The sequence below is a fragment of the Argopecten irradians genome, chromosome 1 (genome assembly GCF_041381155.1).
Source record: "Argopecten irradians isolate NY chromosome 1, Ai_NY, whole genome shotgun sequence".
NCBI lineage: Eukaryota > Metazoa > Mollusca > Bivalvia > Pectinida > Pectinidae > Argopecten > Argopecten irradians.
Genome location: NC_091134.1, coordinates 6,974,355 through 6,989,426, shown reverse-complemented (window position 1 = coordinate 6,989,426; position 15,072 = coordinate 6,974,355). Strand labels below are relative to the sequence as shown.

Genomic DNA, 15,072 nt, shown 5'->3' with positions numbered 1-15,072 from the left:
CTGTACCTCTATAGGTACTTTTATCTAGTTAGAGCATGTCTAGTACCTCTATAGGTACTTTTATCTAGTTAGAGCATGTCAGTACCTTTATTGGTACTTTTATCTAGTTAGAGCATGTCTGACCTCAATAAGTACTTTTATCTAGTTAGAGCATGTCCGTACCTCAATAGGTACTTTTATCTAGTTAGAGCATGTCAGTACCTCTATAGGTACTTTTATCTAGTTAGAGCATGTCAGTACCTCTATAGGTACTTTTATCTAGTTAGAGCATGTCAGTACCTTTATTGGTACTTTTATCTAGTTAGAGCATGTCAGTTACCTCTATAGGTACTTTTATCTAGTTAGAGCATGTCTGTACCTCTATAGGTACTTTTATCTAGTTAGAGCATGTCCGTACCTCTATAGGTACTTTTATCTAGTTAGAGCATGTTCAGTACCTCTATAGGTACTTTTATCTAGTTAGAGCATGTTCAGTACCTCTATAGGTACTTTTATCTAGTTAGAGCAATGTCAGTACCTCAATAGGTACTTTTATCTAGTTAGAGCATGTCAGTACCTCTATAGGTACTTTTATCTAGTTAGAGCATGTCAGTACCTCAATAGGTACTTTTATCTAGTTAGAGCATGTCTAACCTCTAAAGGTACTTTAATCTAGTTAGAGCATGTCAGTACCTCTATTGGTACTTTTATCTCGTTAGAGCATGTCCGTACTCTATAGGTACTTTTATCTAGTTAGAGCATGTCAGTACCTCTATAGGTACTTTTATCTAGTTAGAGCATGTCTCATACCTCTATAGGTACTTTTATCTAGTTAGAGCATGTCAGTACCTCTATAGGTACTTTTATCTAGTTAGAGCATGTCAGTACCTCTATAGGTACTTTTATCTAGTTAGAGCATGTCCGTACCTCTATAGGTACTTTTATCTAGTTAGAGCATGTCAGTACCTCTATAGGTACTTTTATCTAGTTAGAGCATGTCAGTACCTCTATAGGTACTTTTATCTAGTTAGAGCATGTCAGTACCTCTATAGGTACTTTTATCTAGTTAGAGCATGTCAGTACCTCTATAGGTACTTTTATCTAGTTAGAGCATGTCAGTACCTCTATAGGTACTTTTATCTAGTTAGAGCATGTCAGTACCTCTATAGGTACTTTTATCTAGTTAGAGCATGTCAGTACCTCTATAGGTACTTTTATCTAGTTAGAGCATGTCAGTACCTCTATAGGTACTTTTATCTAGTTAGAGCATGTCAGTACCTCTATAGGTACTTTTATCTAGTTAGAGCATGTCAGTACCTCTATAGGTACTTTTATCTAGTTAGAGCATGTCAGTACCTCTATAGGTACTTTTATCTAGTTAGAGCATGTCAGTACCTCAATAGGTACTTTTATCTAGTTAGAGCATGTCAGTACACCTCAATAGGTACTTTTATCTAGTTAGAGCATGTCAGTACCTCTATAGGTACTTTTATCTAGTTAGAGCATGTCTACCTCAATAGGTACTTTTATCTAGTTAGAGCATGTCAGTACCTCAATAGGTACTTTTATCTAGTTAGAGCATGTCTAGTACCTCTATAGGTACTTTTATCTAGTTAGAGCATGTCAGTACCTCTATAGGTACTTTTATCTAGTTAGAGCATGTCAGTACCTCTATAGGTACTTTTATCTAGTTAGAGCATGTCTGACCTCTATAGGTACTTTTATCTAGTTAGAGCATGTCAGTACCTCTATAGGTACTTTTATCTAGTTAGAGCATGTCAGTACCTCTATAGGTACTTTTATCTAGTTAGAGCATGTCTGTACCTCTATAGGTACTTTTATCTAGTTAGAGCATGTCAGTACCTCTATAGGTACTTTTATCTAGTTAGAGCATGTCAGGTACCTCTATAGGTACTTTTATCTAGTTAGAGCATGTCCGTACCTCTATAGGTACTTTTATCTAGTTAGAGCATGTCAGTACCTCTATAGGTACTTTTATCTAGTTAGAGCATGTCTGACCTCTATAGGTACTTTTATCTAGTTAGAGCATGTCCGTACCTCTATAGGTACTTTTATCTAGTTAGAGCATGTCCGTACCTCAATAGGTACTTTTATCTAGTTAGAGCATGTCAGTACCTCAATAGGTACTTTTATCTAGTTAGAGCATGTCTGACCTCTATAGGTACTTTTATCTAGTTAGAGCATGTCAGTACCTCTATAGGTACTTTTATTCTAGTTAGAGCATGTCGTACCTCTATAGGTACTTTTATCTAGTTAGAGCATGTCAGGTACCTCAATAGGTACTTTTATCTAGTTAGAGCATGTCAGTACCTCAATAGGTACTTTTATCTAGTTAGAGCATGTCTGTACCTCTATAGGTACTTTTATCTAGTTAGAGCATGTTCAGTACCTCAATAGGTACTTTTATCTAGTTAGAGAGCATGTCAGTACCTCTATAGGTACTTTTATCTAGTTAGAGCATGTCAGTACCTCTATAGGTACTTTTATCTAGTTAGAGCATGTCAGTACCTCTATAGGTACTTTTATTATCTAGTTAGAGCATGTCAGTACCTCTATAGGTACTTTTATCTAGTTAGAGCATGTCAGTGTTCCTCTATAGGTACTTTTATCTAGTTAGAGCATGTCAGTACCTCTATAGGTACTTTTATCTAGTTAGAGCATGTCAGTACCTCTATAGGTACTTTTATCTAGTTAGAGCATGTCCGTACCTTTATAGGTACTTTTATCTAGTTAGAGCATGTCAGTACCTCTATAGGTACTTTTATCTAGTTAGAGCATGTCAGTACCTCTATAGGTACTTTTATCTAGTTAGAGCATGTCAGTACCTCAATAGGTACTTTTATCTAGTTAGAGCATGTCAGTACCTCTATAGGTACTTTTATCTAGTTAGAGCATGTCAGTACCTCTATAGGTACTTTTATCTAGTTAGAGCATGTCAGTACCTTTATAGGTACTTTTATCTAGTTAGAGCATGTCAGTACCTCTATAGGTACTTTTATCTAGTTAGAGCATGTCTGACCCTCTATAGGTACTTTTATCTAGTTAGAGCATGTCAGTACCTCTATAGGTACTTTTATCTAGTTAGAGCATGTCAGTACCTCTATAGGTACTTTTATCTAGTTAGAGCATGTCAGTACCTCTATAGGTACTTTTATCTAGTTAGAGCATGTCAGTACCTCTATAGGTACTTTTATCTAGTTAGAGCATGTCAGTACCTCAATAGGTACTTTTATCTAGTTAGAGCATGTCAGTACCTCTATAGGTACTTTTATCTAGTTAGAGCATGTCAGTACCTCTATAGGTACTTTTATCTAGTTAGAGCATGTCAGTACCTCTATAGGTACTTTTATCTAGTTAGAGCATGTCCGTACCTCAATAGGTACTTTTATCTAGTTAGAGCATGTCAGTACCTCAATAGGTACTTTTATCTAGTTAGAGCATGTCAGTACCTCTATAGGTACTTTTATCTAGTTAGAGCATGTCAGTACCTCTATAGGTACTTTTATCTAGTTAGAGCATGTCAGTACCTCTATAGGTACTTTTATCTAGTTAGAGCATGTCAGTACCTCTATAGGTACTTTTATCTAGTTAGAGCATGTCAGTACCTCTATAGGTACTTTTATCTAGTTAGAGCATGTCCGTACCTCTATAGGTACTTTTATCTAGTTAGAGCATGTCAGTACCTCAATAGGTACTTTTATCTAGTTAGAGCATGTCAGTACCTCTATAGGTACTTTTATCTAGTTAGAGCATGTCAGTACCTCTATAGGTACTTTTATCTAGTTAGAGCATGTCAGGTACCTCTATAGGTACTTTTATCTAGTTAGAGCATGTCAGTACCTCAATAGGTACTTTTATCTAGTTAGAGCATGTCAGTACCTCTATAGGTACTTTTATCTAGTTAGAGCATGTCCGTACCTCAATAGGTACTTTTATCTAGTTAGAGCATGTCAGTACCTCTATAGGTACTTTTATCTAGTTAGAGCATGTCTGACCTCTATAGGTACTTTTATCTAGTTAGAGCATGTCAGTACCTCTATAGGTACTTTTATCTAGTTAGAGCATGTCAGTACCTCTATAGGTACTTTTATCTAGTTAGAGCATGTCAGTACCTCTATAGGTACTTTTATCTAGTTAGAGCATGTCTGTACCTCTATAGGTACTTTTATCTAGTTAGAGCATGTCAGTACCTCTATAGGTACTTTTATCTAGTTAGAGCATGTCAGTACCTCTATAGGTACTTTTATCTAGTTAGAGCATGTCAGTACCTCTATAGGTACTTTTATCTAGTTAGAGCATGTCAGTACCTCTATAGGTACTTTTATCTAGTTAGAGCATGTCAGTACCTCTTAATAGGTACTTTTATCTAGTTAGAGCATGTCAGTACCTCTATAGGTACTTTTATCTAGTTAGAGCATGTCAGTACCTCTATAGGTACTTTTATCTAGTTAGAGCATGTCAGTACCTCTATAGGTACTTTTTATCTAGTTAGAGCATGTCAGTACCTCTATAGGTACTTTTATCTAGTTAGAGCATGTCTGACCTCTATAGGTACTTTTATCTAGTTAGAGCATGTCAGTACCTCTATAGGTACTTTTATCTAGTTAGAGCATGTCAGTACCTCTATAGGTACTTTTATCTAGTTAGAGCATGTCAGGTACCTCTATAGGTACTTTTATCTAGTTAGAGCATGTCAGTACCTCTATAGGTACTTTTATCTAGTTAGAGCATGTCAGACCTCTATAGGTACTTTTATCTAGTTAGAGCATGTCAGTACCTCTATAGGTACTTTTATCTAGTTAGAGCATGTCCGTACCTCTATAGGTACTTTTATCTAGTTAGAGCATGTCAGTACCTCAATAGGTACTTTTATCTAGTTAGAGCATGTCAGTACCTCTATAGGTACTTTTATCTAGTTAGAGCATGTCAGTACCTCTATAGGTACTTTTATCTAGTTAGAGCATGTCAGTACCTCTATAGGTACTTTTATCTAGTTAGAGCATGTCAGTACCTCTATAGGTACTTTTATCTAGTTAGAGCATGTCAGTACCTCAATAGGTACTTTTATCTAGTTAGAGCATGTCAGTACCTCAATAGGTACTTTTATCTAGTTAGAGCATGTCCAGTACCTCTATAGGTACTTTTATCTAGTTAGAGCATGTCAGTACCTCTATAGGTACTTTTATCTAGTTAGAGCATGTCAGTACCTCAATAGGTACTTTTATCTAGTTAGAGCATGTCAGTACCTCTATAGGTACTTTTATCTAGTTAGAGCATGTCAGTACCTCTATAGGTACTTTTATCTAGTTAGAGCATGTCAGTACCTTTATAGGTACTTTTATCTAGTTAGAGCATGTTCGTACCTCTATAGGTACTTTTATCTAGTTAGAGCATGTCAGTACCTCTATAGGTACTTTTATCTAGTTAGAGCATGTCAGTACCTCTATAGGTACTTTTATCTAGTTAGAGCATGTCAGTACCTTTATAGGTACTTTTATCTAGTTAGAGCATGTCAGTACCTCTATAGGTACTTTTATCTCGTTAGAGCATGTCCGTACCTTTATAGGTACTTTTATCTAGTTAGAGCATGTTCGTACCTCTATAGGTACTTTTATCTAGTTAGAGCATGTCAGTACCTCTATAGGTACTTTTATCTAGTTAGAGCATGTCAGTACCTCTATAGGTACTTTTATCTAGTTAGAGCATGTCAGTACCTCTATAGGTACTTTTATCTAGTTAGAGCATGTCAGTACCTCTATAGGTACTTTTATCTAGTTAGAGCATGTCAGTACCTCTATAGGTACTTTTATCTAGTTAGAGCATGTCGTACCTCTATAGGTACTTTTATCTAGTTAGAGCATGTCAGTACCTCTATAGGTACTTTTATCTAGTTAGAGCATGTCAGTACCTCTATAGGTACTTTTATCTAGTTAGAGCATGTCAGTACCTCTATAGGTACTTTTATCTAGTTAGAGCATGTCAGTACCTCTATAGGTACTTTTATCTAGTTAGAGCATGTCGTACCTCTATAGGTACTTTTATCTAGTTAGAGCATGTCAGTACCTCTATAGGTACTTTTATCTAGTTAGAGCATGTCAGTACCTCTATAGGTACTTTTATCTAGTTAGAGCATGTCCGTACCTTTATAGGTACTTTTATCTAGTTAGAGCATGTCAGTACCTCTATAGGTACTTTTATCTAGTTAGAGCATGTCAGTACCTCTATAGGTACTTTTATCTAGTTAGAGCATGTCAGTACCTCTATAGGTACTTTTATCTAGTTAGAGCATGTCAGTACCTCTATAGGTACTTTTTATCTAGTTAGAGCATGTCAGTACCTCTATAGGTACTTTTATCTAGTTAGAGCATGTCAGTACCTCTATAGGTACTTTTATCTAGTTAGAGCATGTCCGTACCTCCTTTATAGGTACTTTTATCTAGTTAGAGCATGTCCGTACCTCTAATAGGTACTTTTATCTAGTTAGAGCATGTCCGTACCTCAATAGGTACTTTAATCTAGTTAGAGCATGTCAGTACCTCTATAGGTACTTTTATCTAGTTAAGCATGTCAGTACCTCTATAGGTATAGGTACTACCTTTAGGTACTTTTATCTAGTTAGAGCTATCATCAGTACCTCTATAGGTACTTTTATCTAGTTAGAGCATGTCAGTACCTCTAATAGGTACTTTTATCTAGTTAGAGCATGTCAGTACCTCTATAGGTAACTTTTATCTAGTTAGAGCATGTGTCAGTTTACCTCTATAGGTACTTTATCTAGTTAGAGCATGTACAAGTACCTCAATAGGTACTTTTATCTAGTTCTAATCCTCTAGCATGTCAGTACCTCTATAGGTACTTTTTATCTAGTTAGAGCATGTCAGTACCTCTATAGGTACTTTTTATCTAGTTAGAGCATGTCCAGTACCTCATATAGGTACTTTTATCTAGTTAGAGCATGTCAGTACCTCTATAGGTACTTTTATCTAGTTAGTTAGAGCATGTCAGTACCTCAATAGGTTACTTTTATCTAGTTTCAGAAAGCATGTATCAGTACCCTCAATAGGTACTTTTTATCTAGTTAGAGCATGTCAGTACCTCTATAGGTACTTTTATCTAGTTTTAGAGCATGTCAGTACCTCTATAGGTACTTTTATCTAGTTAGAGCATGTCAGTACCTCTATAAGTACTTTTATCTAGTTATAGAGCTTGTCAGAGTACCTCAATAGGTTACTTTATCTAGTTTAGAGCATGGTCATGTACCTCCATATAGGTACTTTTATCTTGTTTTAGAGTTAGCATGTCTGCACCTCTATAGGTACTTTTATCTAGTTAGAGCATGTCAGTACATTTATCAGGTTCTTTTATCTAGTTAGAGCATGTCGTACCTCTATAGTACTTTTATCTAGTGTAGAGCATGTACGAGGACCTCAAATCAGGTTACCTTTTTTATTAGTGCATGTTTACCTTCTATTGGTACTTTTATCTAGTTAGAGCATGTCAGTACCTCTATATGTACTTTTATCTCGTTAGAGGCTTGTCACGTACCTTTATTGGCTATTTTTATTAGTTAGAGATCTTGACCTCTATAGGTACTTTTATCGTTGTCTAGAGCAATGTCAGTACCTCAATAGGTACTTTTATCTAGGTTTAGAGCATGTCAGTACCTCAATAGGTATCTTTGATCTACGTTTGAGCATATGTCAGTTCCTCTATAGGTACTTTTAATCTCGTTAGAGCATGTCCGCTACCTCATATAGGTACTTTTATCTAGTTATGAGCATGTCAGTACTCTATAGGTACTCTTATATAGTTAGAGCATGTACGTACTCAATAGGTACCATTTATATAGTTAGAGCATGTCAGTACCTCTAATAGGTACTTTTTAGCTAGTTACAGCATGTCAGGACCTCAATTGGTAACTTTTATCTCGTTTGAGAATGTCCGTACCTTTATAGTTATCTTTTATCTAGTTGAGGAGCATGTTCCGTTACCTCTATAGGTACTTTTTATTAGTTAGAGGATTGTCAGGACCTCAATAGGTACATTTTATCTATTTAGAGCCAGGATGTCTGACCTCTATAGGTACTTTTTATCTAGTTAGAGCATGTCAGTACTCTTTAGGTACTTTAATATTGTCTAGAGAAGTCAGGATACTTATAGTTAATTCTATCTAGGTAGAGCGATTGTCCGTACCATATATAGGTACTTTATCTCGTTAGAGCATGTCCGTACCTCTATAGGTACTTTTATTAGTTAGAGCATGTCACGTATCCCTCAATATCGGTAACTTTTATTGTTAGAGCATGTTTCGTACATCTATAGGTACTTTTTTATTCTAGTTAGAGCATGCTAGTCCCTCGATACGTAATTTTTAAATCGCAGTGTAGAGAGAATGTCTGGACTTATAGGCTATGTAATTTTTACTTGTGTTGAGCATGGTCCGTACCTCAATTAGGTAATTATATCCTAGTTTTTTAGAGCATGTCAGGTAACCTCTAGATAGGTACTTTTATCTTGTAGAGCATGTTCCGTACCTGTTAATAGGTACTTTATCCTAGTTTAGAAGGCATGTCGTAACCTCTATAGGTACTCTTATCTAGTTTGGAGCATGTCAGTACCTCAATAGGTAACTATATATCTAGTTAGGAAGCATTTACGGTTAAACCATCTATAGGTACTTTTATCTAGTTAGACGCATATCTGACCTCTATAGGTACTTTTATCTAGTTAGAGCATGTCAGTACCTCTATAGGTACTTTTATCTAGTTAGAGCATGTCTGACCTCTATAGGTACTTTTATCTAGTTAGAGCATGTCAGTACCTCTATAGGTACTTTTATCTAGTTAGAGCATGTCAGTACCTCTATAGGTACTTTTATCTAGTTAGAGCATGTCAGTACCTCAATAGGTACTTTTATCTAGTTAGAGCATGTCTGACCTCTATAGGTACTTTTATCTAGTTAGAGCATGTCAGTACCTCTATAGGTACTTTTATCTAGTTAGAGCATGTCAGTACCTCTATAGGTACTTTTATCTAGTTAGAGCATGTCAGTACCTCTATAGGTACTTTTATCTAGTTAGAGCATGTCAGTACCTCTATAGGTACTTTTATCTAGTTAGAGCATGTCTGACCTCTATAGGTACTTTTATCTAGTTAGAGCATGTCAGTACCTCAATAGGTACTTTTATCTAGTAAGAGCATGTCTGACCTCTATAGGTACTTTTATCTAGTTAAAGCATGTCAGTACCTCTATAGGTACTTTTTATCTGTTAGGGTTTCTATTTAATAGTTGTACAGATACAACTCACATTTTGAAAGAAGGACTTTCATACCTCGCCCTTTTTTTTTGAAAATGAAGCATTATGATATAACCCCAGTGTTTATATATAAAGACTTGCTATAGATAGAATTTAGGGTAATTATACATAAATACATCTACACTACATCCAAGATGAAGGATTACATAAAAGACACAAATGCTACATATAAGTCATGCATAATCAAAGGGTTCCATACTAAATTAATGAATAGGAAAGGAGTGGTTCTATCGTTAGTTGCCCAATAACTTTTTCAAGACAATTGTTTATTTTAAATATAAGTCACAAAAGTTTAAATGTATCTTGCATTGACACCGTTTCGCTCTGATCAATTTGGCTGAATTTTTGATCACTTGGGGAAAATATAAAAATAAAATCAAATCCAAAATTAAATTGACTTACACTTTGTTTCCTTCAAGGGTTTGGAATTGGAAGATGAGTAAAAGGTTTGGAGGGAGCCTAATACATATGCAAGTTTTTTCGGACTAGGCTTCACTTTGATAAACATTTTTGAACAATAATGTTAGATAATAGTTTATGTGTACATATAATGCTTTTTTTCTTCAAATGTCTTTTATAGATTGAAAAAGATTGAAGATAGAGGAAACCATGATCTTTGCTTCTGAAATAAAAATGTCTGTCACTTACAAGGAAACTCATTGGTTTTAGTCGATACATGTATACAGCAAGTTGCATCAAGATAAATCAAACCAAAGGTGAATAAGTTAAATCTAAACTGAATGTACAATATGTGTGCAGCCTAAAGGAAGGGGAACATAGAAATAAATACAACCACAAGTAATAACCACAAATTGATGTAGAACAGAAGCAAACATAACAAAAGAAAGAGTAGAATACACAAGTCTATCTTATCACATAACTAAGGCCTGCTCAGCCATGTCATACATATCGTAAGACACATGTCATAACACTATTGTAATATCACAGGTAATAATGATGTCAAACTATGATACAGCACAATTGTCTCGGTAGACTGAATATCGGTAGAATGAAATGTTACAATGAGCCTGATAAAGTGATTTCGCTTCTTATATAGAGACACAAAATCATGAGTTTCGTCTATATTTCCATTAACATTAGTTATGTGATAAATTGAATCTTACATTTGTGACTACGTAATATGAAATATATTAAACTTATCAAATAATTCAATATGTCATGAGCTTTCGTTTAATAAATTTTGTATTACATAGCCACTTGTGTAAGATCGCCTATATAATATACAGTACTAGGCTAGCAGTGAAATATATAGGAGATATATGACAGAACAATATACATCTAGCTCTCTTTATCATTTCTATTTGGCAAAGACTATACACAAAACAAAATCGGAGTCACAAGCCCACATTTACTGTTAAATAGACATGAATATGTTTTGATCTTGTAGATTATGTTGTTTGTGGCTTTTGTGATCGATAATATTTTACAAAACAGAATTTATCTTAAACAATTAGTACATGTAAGACCAAACGAATAAAAACCATTGAATTATCAGTTGAATTATTTTCGAATTATCTCCCTCGATTTTAGAAAAACCAAAATTTCAGCAATGTAACTCGACATTGGTATTCAATTAAAACCAATGAAATCTACCTCAGGAAGCACGGGAAAATACTTCTGTATTAAGTTTTAATGCAGGATTTCCATGATGCAGTTTTGAAATGTGCAGTTTCCAATCTTTACCAAATGAGATGATAAACAGACCTACATACACAGAACTTACGCTGTCTCTCAGGTCGAGTCAGCTCTTTTATACCAGAGTCGACCTCAGATATATCATTGGCTGTAAATTACAAACACAAAAGGTAAAGGGAAAATCATAATTACAAACAAATCACAGACAAAAGGTGAAAGGAAAATCTTAATCACAAACAAATCACAGACAAAAGGTGAAGGGAAAATCTTAATTACAAACAAATCGCTGACAAAAGGTGAAGGGAAAATCATAATCACAAACAAATCACAGACAAAAGGTGAAGGGAAAATCGTAATTACAAATAAGTCACAGACAAAAGGTGAAGGGAAAATCTTAATCACAAACAAATCACAGACAAAAGGTGAAGGGAAAATCTAAATCACTAACAAATCACTGACAAAAGGTGAAGGGAAAATCTTAATCACAAACAAATCACAGACAAAAGGTGAAGGGAAAATCTTAATCACAAACAAATCACAGACAAAAGGTGAAGGGAAAATCGTAATCACAAACAAATGACAGACAAAAAGTGAAGGGAAAACTGTAATTACAAATAAATCACTGACAAAAGGTGAAGGGAAAATCGTAATTACAAATAAATCACTGACAAAAGGTGAAGGGAAAATCTTAATCACAAACAAATCACAGACAAAAGGTGAAGGGAAAATCGTAATTACAAATAAATCACAGACAAAAGGTGAAGGGAAAATCGTAATTACAAATAAATCACTGACAATAGGTGAAGGGAAAATCTTAATCACAAACAAATCACAGACAAAAGGTGAAGGGAAAATCGTAATTACAAATAAATCACAGACAAAAGGTGAAGGGAAAATCTTTATTACAAACAAATCGCAAACAAAAGGTGAAGGAAAAAACGTAATTACAAATAAATCACTGACAAAAGGTGAAGGGAAAATCGTAATTACAAATAAATCACAGACAAAAGGTGAAGGGAAAATCTTAATCAAAATGATTGTACATATTACACCAACTACATGTATTTGATATGTTTTTGTTATAATATGCATAAATGTTGTACTAAAAAGAGGTTTTGATATTCAACATAGCCCCAAAAACAAATTAATGTATGACATTAATTTCTAGCCTCCAAAAGAAATTGAAACAGATGAGATGGACATTCGTTACACTAATTCCAGGGATAATCAGCAATATAACAAGGTTTGAAACTTGTATACAGAAACGATCCTGAATATGTTGCACACAGAACATAAAACTGCAGTGCTGTAAAAAGAGAAGACAATGAATACATAGCCAGGATTAATTGAGACTTACCACCAAAAGGTGAGTAGATGTCAGAGACTCTGCCTCTCATACGATCTGAGAACCGGTCACAGTTGGAGAGTACAGGTTTGCGGGGACTTGAAGGTTCCGAGGATGGCTGAGACAAAGCACTCACTCCCACTTGTGGAATATGGACAGACAACTGGTCGCCAGATGACCTCGACACTAGCACCTGACTTCTGATATCGATACCCTGGCCTGGCTGAGACAGCACCTGGTAATTATATTTTGATAAGGAATCAGAACAGGGATCATCTCACAATCATGCACTGATATCTATTTTATCTGTTTTATGATGTTCTACCATTGTTTTACAACAAGGGCCTGCTATGTGTTTGTGGCAGAACAAACCTGGAGTAAGCATTTAGAGATATACACATGTAATACTCATTTGACTTAAGGCTTCAAATCCATAATGGATTGATACAGGGCTTAATTGTAGTTACAAGTTCACCACTTAATAACCATTATTATTTCATTTCATTTATTGTTAACTTTCAACATTTAATTTTTTCAATCCTGTTAACCAAATTAAAATTTCCATCATGACATTTGACCTAGTCAGTTTTAAGCTATTGTCGAAAGCCTTACCTCTCCATCAATGTAAGCGACCTCTCCACGCAGAACAACCCGTTTGACCCGGCCGGTCACCTCCATACCCTCAAATGGTGTCCACTTTGACTTTGTGAAGGGCATGGCTGCAGGGATTGTCCAGCGAGAGTCTATGTCCACCTCTATATATGTATCCGGTTGGTCGGGCAGGTTGAAGATACGCTTGGGGTTGGTGTGCAATCTGGCTACAAGGCCCTATAGGGTCACAAAATGGCTTTAATTTAGAAATTCAGCATGTCGTAAATTAAATGATAAATGTTCAAACTTTTAAATAAACCTAATGATGCTTATCTATCAAGTAACCTTAATTTAAATACTTCAATAGTTTTTTATATCAAAATGAAAACAGCCTATCTTAAAGTTTAGTATCAAAATCCATACAATTTCCCTGTTAAGTCATTTGAAATTCACTGACCCCTGCTATGTTTTATTCATCACTTTTGTGACACACAAAACACATTAGTGGTGTAATTGGATAGAAAATTTGTTTGTTTGTTTGATTAATTAATGTCCTATTAACAGCCTGGGTCATGTAAGGACGGCCTCCCATGTATGCGATGTGTTGCGTGTATGTGTGCCAGGTGAGTGTTTTGGGAGACTGTTACGTGGTATGTTCATGTTGTGTCTTCTTGTACAGTGGAACTGTTTCCCATTTTATAGTGCTGTATCACTGAAGCATGCTGCCGAAGACAACAAGCAACACACCCCACCCGGTCACATTATACTAACAACAGGCGAACCAGTCGTCCCACTCCCGTTATGCTGAGTGCTAAACAGGAGCAGAAACTACCACTTTTATAGACTTTGGTGTGTCTCGGCCATGGGACAGAACCCAGAGCCTTCCTCACAGGGGCGAACGCTCAACCCAAGGCTAAAAGGCATTAGGAAAGATAAAGTCAGTTAGGAAGAAGAGAAAAGATAAGATCCTAAATTTAGTCGTCTTTTACGATCATTCAATAGGGGCAGCAGGTACAATTCTAACGCCCTACCTGCAGGGCAGTGGATAGAAAAACAGGTTTGGATATTTTTAGAACATAATGTCAAGTATGCAACATGAAAAGGTGTAGAACAGTTAGGGAGGCAGCAGTATATTCATGTTGTGTCTCCATGTGATATTGAATCTTTACTATTTATAGTGCTGCCTCACTGGCACATACTGTGGCCTAGCTAGCTCCCATCTGCATGGTTACAGTAGTTTTACCAAAACCAGTCCTCCACACTCTAAAAGTAATGGACACTTATAGAAATCTGTAAACTAGTGTTTTTGGCTACACTGAAATTAAATGTACACAAAGTTTCAGAAACTTGTAAAATGCTAATGTCAAACAAAACATTGACAACATACCTCTAATGTGAGTCGTCCATCGTTGACTGCAGTGAGAAGAAGTGGTAGCATGGTTTCCAGGCCTGGGTATCCCGGGGGAGGCTTCTCAGAGTTCTTCTCCTCCACTGTGTGTGGTGCTGTAAGATAAACAAGTCTGATAACTCTTCACATCATATCTATAAAATTTAACTGAGAATTGTATTTTGACAAGACGTTTTCCCTCATTGAATTGAAATCACTGTGAAATCACTGCTCTTTACATGCTCCAAAGTTCTCATGTTCAACTTTTACACAAATTGTTCCTTATGGTATTTTCTTCAATATCAATTATCAAAACTAGAACTGTAAGCCAATGGTTACCTAGACTAAGTTTGATGAAATAACTCTAAGGTGAACTGATTTGTCAAGGAGTACAGGGGGAGGAATGCCTATAAAACAAATAAAAAAATATCTGCTGATGGAAACAAGCAAAGCTGCCCACCGTGATCAGTAGCGAAGCAGTCTATGATATCCATGTTATCCCATAGAGCCTGTTGGTCTTCTTTGGAGCTGACCTCAGGTTTCACCTGACCTCGGCGTTGACCTATACGGTCAAGGTCATCAGAAGTCAGGAAGAGGTGATGGGGAGCAACCTCACAGGTCACGGCCAAACCCTTCTCCTTGGCGGCACGGATCACGAGGATCTAAAAGCAAAATAGAGAAAACATCTAAATACTTAACAGAAACTGAAACCAATGCAATCAGAATTTAACAAAATTATATATACAAGTATGAAATGAAGAGATTTCTACTTCAAG

General features: G+C 35.8%; 1 protein-coding gene across 7 annotated transcripts in view; it reads right to left on the bottom strand.

The window, feature by feature from the left end:
• The window catches only part of LOC138316324 (multifunctional protein CAD-like), a 249,472-nt gene that overhangs the window by 72,553 nt on the left and 161,847 nt on the right, over window positions 1–15,072 (bottom strand). For 6 of the 7 annotated variants that reach the window (XM_069257995.1, XM_069258003.1, XM_069258040.1 and 3 more), the window contains 5 exons: window positions 14,757–14,958; window positions 14,297–14,412; window positions 12,931–13,146; window positions 12,331–12,553; window positions 11,062–11,121 (listed from right to left, as the gene is read on the bottom strand). In XM_069257995.1, coding sequence (XP_069114096.1) covers window positions 11,062–11,121; window positions 12,331–12,553; window positions 12,931–13,146; window positions 14,297–14,412; window positions 14,757–14,958 — 817 coding nt within the window. The remainder of the gene's footprint in view (window positions 1–11,061; window positions 11,122–12,330; window positions 12,554–12,930; window positions 13,147–14,296; window positions 14,413–14,756; window positions 14,959–15,072) is intronic. The other variant, XM_069258013.1, reaches the window with a different exon arrangement.